Below are 8,908 nucleotides of genomic sequence, written 5' to 3'. Positions count from 1 at the left end.
GCATAGAGTCTTCTGATATCTCAAATGGTTTTACACCTTCATTCACAAAAAATTTCATCACAAGTTCCAGTTTGACTTTAACGTCCTTTGAAGTTTAACAAGCAAGTAGTTTGGACTTGTGTATGCACAAATACTGGCCCCTGAAGATGACTAATAAATGACTAAATGAAAGAATGAATGTGCATAAAACACATTTAAATTTACATTTCTTTTGCATTATATGTGAATTATAGCTTGCATTATCAACACAGTTGACTTTTACGTTTAAAATGATGACACATTTTATACTAGATGTGTTTATTTGTGTGGAATTTAAGTGCATGCAATAAACGCATTTTTAAAAAACAACAACGCCATCTGTTGAATTTTGAAACTAAAATTTTTCCAAGGTCGATTTTTTAATGATATATATGTGCATATGGGATGCATGCACAAAAAAAAAAAAAAACATCTTGATGCGTTCTATTACTCATCTACTGTATCAGTATAATAATAATATTTTTTTTCGCAAATATCTTTGATGTTCAGACACGCCAACATTACATTATATTTATATTATATATATATATATATATATATATATATATATATATATATATTTATTATACGTATTTAACCTGAATTCCAGAAAAAGTTGGGACGTTTTTTTTTATTTGAATAATATGAAAAGTACAATTATACAATTATATATTATTCTATACAGTTATCTAGAACACATAACAAATGTTTAAATGGGGAAATTTTACACTTTTATGCACAAAATTTATTTTGTGAAATATTTTTCAAATGGCCATGTTCAAATTTAAACATTTGTTATGTTCTCCATCTTTTATTGTGAATAAAATATTGTCTTGTGTAATTTTGAAGTCTTTTAGTTTTCATTTTATTAAAATTTTGGTTGTAGATGTTTAGATAAATGACAATATTATACAAACTCACCTCCATGTGTAATGTTTTTAGGGATTGTTTATTGTTTTTTACATGCTTACATCTAAATGTATAAAACACCCTAGAACATGGCACTGTAGGTATGTACTTTTATTTTTTCGAATGTTAAAAACATTGGCCATGTGTGCCCTGTTAGATTGGTTGGTTAAAGAATGTATAGCTCTGAATGTCTGATTTTGATTTGAGCCTGGGTTGCACCTGTGAATACAGAGTTTCTTCAGTTAAAAAGGACAAACCAACATGAAGACGAGAGCTATCTATGGGAGAAAAGCAAGAAATTGTGAAGCTGAGTACAGAGCGAAAAGCAGCCATTGCACAAGCATTAGGCCAGTACAATTATCTGGAATGTCCTGACAAAGAAGGCAACCACTGGTGTACTAACTACCAGACATCAGACAGGACAGGCAAAGGAAAACGACAGCAGTTCATGAAAGATCATCCAAAAGATTGTGAAAGATGTGTGGACAGAAACTAATAAAAGAAATCAGGATCACGATCCACCCTTTGAACAAGAAAAAGTGCCATGTTTTGAGTTGCTTAACACATCTAGCTGTACACTTCAAGAAATCATTTACCCCTAATATCTTCAGTGCATTATTGATATTTCTGTTCAACAGTGCCCTCTAATAAAGTTTTCACACATTAAGTGCTGCTAAGGAATGTTTTAGAGAATATCTTGAGATTTGCTGCCATCCCATGAAAAATCTACAGCAACACAAGAATAAATCAGTGTTCAGGATGTTTCCTCCTCATGTCCCACCACTAGAGGCAGCTGTTTTCCTCCAAGATGCAAGTTTGAGAGGCTGCATGGTGCATATACAGAGTGAGGCATGGGATATATATGTTATGTTAAATTCTTTTTGAACTTTTGGAATAGAATAAATAGTATCGAACTCCAAAGTGTTCAAAATTAAATAAATAAATAGGACATGATGAAATAAATAACTCTATGAATAAATAAGACACGGATATGTAATATGTGAATGATGTTGTTAAATAATGGAACACATTTTGAAAAAAGCTTATTATTGTGAAATATATTGCATTTTGCTATATAAATTTACTTATTATTATGAAATAATATTTCATGGTCATTATTTTTTCCCAATAACAGAGATTATTCCGAAGGCATTTTATTTAATTCCAGCTAGTTTTATTACAAAATGTCCTTGTCAGATGGACTATTTATTTCATAATGCGACTTCTCAGCAGAATGAGTCGTTCTGTCAATCAGTGCCAGTGGGTTGGACCTGTGCGCCTATTGGCTGATCCTTTAACATCGATTAGTTTCCCTGGATACCTGCTCCGCGGACCGCCGCTACAGCTAGCAACAACGTGCTAGGTCAAAAGTCATATATATCTATGGGTCAAAAGTCATGGAAGATGGCTAGTACCCCTGTCTACAGCCTTGCAGATCAAGGCGGGGCTGAATCTGGGGCGTGGCTGCACATGTCGCCCCGCCCACATGCCTTTTCATTGGTTGTGGGTAAATTAATAATGTCGAGATAACGTAACTCCCACAACTCATCTCACTGGTGGTAAAGTAACGACGTGGAAACTTTGATGACAATATTAAGGTTTAAGATCAATTCAGCACCGTGTTTGTTTGGAATACGCCAAGGAAGAACTGTCTTCGAATGTTGGTCGTCCACGTCTTGAAATCCCCGCTGCAGCACTGAGGACTTTAGTGCTGTCCGGGATAAACATCATGCACTAATACTGACGTCTGAATAAAGGAGCAACCAATCACACAGCTGGTTCCGCCCTATAGCAGAATGCAATATATATTTTACAATAATACGCTTTTTTTTTTATTTGTTTCATTATTTATCCTATTCCAAAAGTTCAAAAAGAATTTAGCATAACATTTGTAACATTACAAGGGCAGATAAAGTCAAAGTTGTGATGAAATGTCCGATGAATGAATCAGTAAAACTGTTTGACATTTACAGAAGACTTCAGTAAAACAGTTAAAAGATATTTTATTAAGGGTAAATAGCTTCCTTTAGGGGTACTACTATAAACCCTTCAGATATGAAAACCTAATTATTGAATGTTTAATCATTCTCCACACCGATGTGCCTATCACAGGAGACCTCAGGCACAATGAATGGGACTGGATGCCCATCCATCTCAGAGCACAGATTCTCAATCACACAATTCAGGCAATTTAGAAATGCTAATTAGCCTAATCTGCATGTCCTTGAACTGTGAAACAAAGTATTAATGGAGTCACTAGTCACTGTCATGTTCACTCACTCACTTCCTCATCGTCTATAGCCAGGTCAGGTTCCTATAAAGAGCATATAAATGCATATACAAGTAATACAATACAGGGACATATTGTTATATAAATAATATCAGGTCAATATTACACTAGTTTTATGCATATTGAAATTAAATATGTGTGCTTGTGCTTAATTACTGTACATTAAAAAAATTCTAAAGTGTTTTTTTTTTTTTAGATTTTTATGAATTCATTCATCTTGTAGGCTTTGAAGGCATAATTTTTTCACATAAATGCCATCTGATTTTTCGAAAAGCATGCATTTCTTAACAAATTTGGTAGTTTATTTGACATTTAAGCTATGTTATTTTATTTTATTTTTTTAGCTCAAGTAGGGAATGTAATTCGCTAGGCAGCATGTCCAATTCTGGCAAAAAGTAATTATTAGTCACTTACATGATATGGATTTACACATTATCTGCACTGTAACATAATGCAATTAAAATAAAAAAATTCCTTTACTAGTTATGTTTTGTTTTAGACATATAGTATTACATATTAGAAGTATACTGTATGTTATACTACAATAGTACATATAATATATAGTAAATGTAATATGTAATAATACATTAGTTATTACATCCTATCAGTTTCTCAAAGTAAAACATGAATTATTCACATTGAGCGAAGTCTGTACACACGAGGCTGTGTGTTAGAAATGTTAAAGGTTCACACAGAGCACACGAATAGTTTAAGCAGTGCCTTAGGCTGTTACTGAACTGGTTAAACCTCTAGTCTCTTGTCATTTCCTCCAAATGACATACAGTAATCCACTGGACAATTAGACTATTAAATGTAACCAAATCCCTTTTAGGGTTTTTATTAGATTATATTACATTTAAAAAATAACATTAACTTATTTATTAACAGTGTATGATCATGAAAGTGTAATGAGAGAAAACAAAAACACTTTAAACAATGAATTTTATTCATATCCCTATGCAATTGTCTACTGCAATATATATATATATATATATATATATATATATATATATATATATATATATATATATCTTTTTTATGTTATATCAGTTTCTTTGTCAACCTTCACGATAATTAAAAACAGGTTATTCTGTAATTCTGTATGGGAAGCAAACATATAGCCTACATAAGTAGTGGAACATCAAAAACTGATTGCACTCAGAGCAATATACAGTATACAGTCCAGCAATGCAGGTGTGTGGTGCTCAGCAGCCTTGACCAGCTACAAGCCTGCATTTAAGGATCTTCAGGTAGTTCTGAACCTTGTCCGAATCACGGCGGAAGCAGTAGAGGAGCTCGGATTCACTCATGGCCTCTCCACTGGCAGGGAAGAAATCGTCCGGAGGGGTGAAGCTATTCATTGGGGAACTGAACATCCCCAACAACTGCATCTGTGTGTATGATGCAGGTGTACAGTATAGAATTTGATAGTAGTTCCATTGGAGTTTGTACATTGTCGCTTTTGTAATTTGGTTAATAACACAAAATGTAAATTTTGTAGTAATTGAATGGAGAAAAAGCTAATTGGACTACATATTTACAGTATAAAGCCATGGGAAAAGCGAGGAATGCAAACACCATTACGAAGATTTTTTTTTTAAAGGAACATTTTCTTGCTTACTACAGTCAAGCTGTGTTACAAAGTGGCTTTAAAGAAATTAAAAAGTCTAGATATCTTCTTCTTTCCCCTTCAGGGGTCGCCACAGCAAATCATCTGCCACCATCTAACGATATCCTCTTCATCCTCTTCTCTCACACCAACTACCTTTATGTCCTCTCCCTCTTCCACTACCACCTCTCATTTCTTTAAATTTTGCTTCCTAAGACCTTCTTGTATTTTTATTGTGGTATTAAGGAATAGTTCTCCAGGTTTCCTGAAGGACTTTTTTTGCCTCTCATTTTCAGTCCTGTCCCTGTATCTGACCAGTTTTAAAGGAATGTTTTTTTATGTTTGTTTATTTGTTTGTTTGTTCAACCTCGAGGTGACCAAACAAACCAACCAACAAACAAAAAAGCAAAAACTTAAGGCATGAAGTTGTGAGAAACAGGCAGTGGTGGGCACAAAATACAAATCTTGTATTTGAAGAAAAATAGAGACTTCCTATGGCAAATATTACTCAAGTAAAAGTAAATGTACTCAATACTGTTTTTGTCCAGAAAGGAAGGCATGTCACGCAATGATGTATGATGTCATGTCACACATAATAGTTAGAAGATGGTGAAATTCCCACTTTAAATACTGTGCACCATTCTCATTAGGTAACATGCAGTAATGTAGCTAAGTAAAAGTACAGAATTTGCTGTGCTGATGTAGTGGAGTAAAAGTAAAAAGTATTCACTAATAAAACTACACTAGCGAAGCGCAGATATATGAAATATATACTTATTAAGTACAATAGTGAGATGATTAGGCCAGTGATTATTATATTGCTGATGCTGAATTCTGAGTTGACATTTCTTTAATTTATCTAGATCATCTAATTAAATATAATACAAAGATTTTAGGGGTGACTAACCTTCACACAATATATCTTTATTAATTTTTTATATATTTATAATATAATTATATATATATATATATATATATATATATATATATATATATATATATATATATATATATATATATATATATATATATAATTTATAGATTTACATACGTTTTTCACTCCACTCCTCTCAGGACTTAGAAAGTGATGAAACAGTTGCATGTATTATATGAAAAATAAATGGAATCAGAGTTTTACAATATGGGATTTTCTATGTGATAAATCAGCCCCTTTTCTAAATAAAAGTAATCTTTGCTTCTGCAGCAGTTTTCTATTTTGTATTAGTGCTACATTTTGTCATTTAAGTCTGTTGAGCATAGAGCTGTTTAATTATTCATATTGATCCAATACAATGCATTAATACTGTACCTCTCACTCACTCTTTGTCTATACCGCTTAAATCTGTATACTGGGTCACTTAGGGCATGAGATGCGGTACATCCTGGACAGGGTGCCAATCAATCGCAGGACACACACACATACACACACTCACATTCAAACACTACGGGTAATTTTGGGGATGCCAATTAGCCTAATCTGCATGTCTTAGAAAGGAAAGCAGAGTAACCGGAGAAAACCAACTAAGGTGGGAATCGAACCCGGCCGGGAATCAATCCTGGTGGTGCAAGACGACAGTGCTCACCACTAGCATGCAACGTGCATTAATACCTTTATAATATTATATAACCCAGTGATGAATGTACTGTATATCCATAATACATACAGAATAAATTTGTGAATTCCTTACAAACTCTCTCCAAAGACTGAGAAAGAAAATGCTTTTATGTTAAAATACCATTTTAAAAATGCTCAGATTCATAACGTTCCTTACAGTACCTTCTCCATGACTTTCTCCACTCCTTGCCTGAGCTCAAGAGCTATGTTATTCATCTCCAGTGCTTTACTGCTGATGAAGTCTTGTTGCTCAGACATGGTCTCGGGCAGCAGGGACAGAGGATACTTCCAGGCCGTCAGCAGCTTGAGAATTACTTCTGTTAATTCCTCATGCTGAGACACAGAACAGATAGAGAGCCAAAAATATCAGGCATGTAAAAAAAGGACCGGAATAATGAAGATAGAGAGAGATGACAGACTTACAGCCAGTTTCTGAGCCGTTTCCTTGCCATTAGGAGTTAATATGCTGGATGTGTGGCACTTGCGATATACACTACCAATTTGGTTTTTCCCAGGCAGGACGTATTTCTCCTTAATAAATGAAACAATGTAAAAAAAAAGATTTAAAAAGATTTTCTGGATTTACTTTATTTTTTTATTTTTTTTTAATAATAATTATTAATATAATCATTAAACTAAATTAATGTTTTGTTCTGCATTTAGCCTTAGACGTTTCATTACCCCAGGACATTCCCAGGTTTATCCAATTCTAAAAATAGTCTCAAAGAACTGATAATACAGTAACATCTGTAATATTACGAGTGGCATTCAAGTCAAACTGGGACATGAAGGGACTACAGAAGGCTTCAAGCAAAGTACGGTCATTAGACTCTTAGCTGCAAAATTATTTTAATGCTGTTAACATTTTAAAGTGAGCCATACCATCATGAATGATGATCCTGGCTGAGCTGTCTCGTAGCCCATTGCAATCGGTCCTGTGAAAATTCAGGAAGTGGAACGCCTAATCCATGAAAATTGACGGATAACTTGTTGGCAACTTGTAGAATTGACGCATCTGATCATAGGAACTGTTCACACAATCTGTCACCAACACCATTTGCATATTACAAGAAATCGTCTGGAAGTTATTGCCACATCCTTTATACAGTCCTGACTTCACTCCAAGCCTTTTCCACAAGTTTGAGCTGTAAGAGTAGTTCCTGGGAGGCCAGCGTTTCAGACATGAAGCAGGCACTTCAATCATGGCTCTAGAAAACTTTCTATCTTGATGGTATCTGAACTATTGAAACACTGGGGTGTATTAGTGTAGCAGGGGGGTATATAAAAAAAAAGTAAATAAATAAATAAATAAATGTTGTTTTATTCCTCATAATTTGTTCTTTATTAGTTAATTAGTTTTGTTATTCTGCACAGTCAAAAGTCCCGGTTTGACTTGAACGGCCCTTGTTATATGCCTAAATTTTTTTCAAACAAATTAAATGCGACAAAAAGTCACAAAACAGAAGTATTAATTACAAAGAAAATCAACAGTCATAAATAATGTGTCATTTGAAGTGGCCCTGTTTAAATATGATCATTACTCAGGTCCTCATAATAACTTCAGACATTACATAGAAGTCATACCGTTCTCTTTTTTAATTAAAATGCTAATAAAAAGGTGTCGAGCTACTTACAAGCTCCGAGTGCAGGTCGCTGGACAACCCATGCATCCTCGCCGAGTGTTGGATGACCCTGTCAAAGAGATTAGCCAGAGACACGAGCTGGCAGCCAGCATGTCCGTAGGCACAGATTGGCATGGGGCTCACGCAGGTACACAGGTTCAGGCACAGAAGTGCCACTAAGAGAACAGCTACAGAAAAAAGTGTGATGAGAAAGATGAAAAAAAAAACGGCAACGAGATTTCAGGAACTAGAGGAATTGTTAAGGTAGATTTGTTTAAAGAAATAGACATAAGAGATACAAGCATGATATGAAAGATTTGCGTTACAGAATCTGCTTCAGATCAAAGAAAACAAAATGCCTAAGAAGAAAATTTTTGAAGAGATTGAAAATGAGAAAAAAAAAATGATGGAAAAAATAATGGAAAGTACCATAAGACAATGATAAGAGCTTAAAGACCCCAAAGAAAAAAAGAATGTTCAGTACAATCAGCCGTTTCATTACCTTGCTTTTGGTTCCTGGCCATGCTGAGATTGGTGGCGGAGTCGACGGTTGATCTCGTATTTAAAGTGGTCGGAGCTGAGGGTAAACGCAGGGCACTCCGTGTCATATTGAGTGGAAATGGCATGCGTTCATGGCCCTGCAGTCGTCATAACCCAACATGTCTGTTTCTTCTGTTTCTTCAAGCGCTTCGTGACAAACCTTTTCCATCCTTTTTCAACTGTTTCATGCTTCATACATCATCATCATCATAACCATCATCATCAGACACATAGATGATGCAGGAGCTAGCACCTTGCTACCTTTTGCGTCATAGGAATGCGTCTTTGGGATGACATCTGTAATA

At 34.6% G+C, this 8,908-nt stretch overlaps 1 protein-coding gene across 1 annotated transcript; it reads right to left on the bottom strand.

Annotated features, from left to right (window-relative positions):
• Window positions 1–4,422: 4,422 nt before the first annotated feature.
• Window positions 4,423–8,587, bottom strand: prl2 (prolactin 2). Its single transcript, XM_053509063.1, has 5 exons — window positions 8,566–8,587; window positions 8,076–8,251; window positions 6,865–6,972; window positions 6,604–6,774; window positions 4,423–4,608 (listed from the first exon to the last, which is right to left on the bottom strand). Exons 1-5 carry the CDS (start codon window positions 8,585–8,587, stop codon window positions 4,423–4,425), a joined length of 663 nt encoding a protein of 220 aa, XP_053365038.1.
• Window positions 8,588–8,908: the final 321 nt, after the last annotated feature.

The sequence above is a fragment of the Clarias gariepinus genome, chromosome 12 (assembly GCF_024256425.1).
Source record: "Clarias gariepinus isolate MV-2021 ecotype Netherlands chromosome 12, CGAR_prim_01v2, whole genome shotgun sequence".
NCBI classification, from domain to species: Eukaryota; Metazoa; Chordata; class Actinopteri; order Siluriformes; family Clariidae; genus Clarias; species Clarias gariepinus.
Note: the sequence above shows the minus strand (reverse complement) of the source record. Positions and strands in the feature narration are given on the sequence as shown.

Bases quoted from the DNA above. Each gene is read 5' to 3' on its own strand.
- prl2 (XM_053509063.1), bottom strand. From the start codon at position 8,587: ATGGCCAGGAACCAAAAGCAAG. The intron at 6,775-6,864 runs GTAAGTCTGTCA...TCTGTGTCTCAG, and splicing joins AAACGGCTCAGAAACTGGCT to CATGAGGAATTAACAGAAGT. The intron at 4,609-6,603 runs GTACTGTAAGGA...TCATACACACAG, and splicing joins TGGAGAAAGTCATGGAGAAG to ATGCAGTTGTTGGGGATGTT.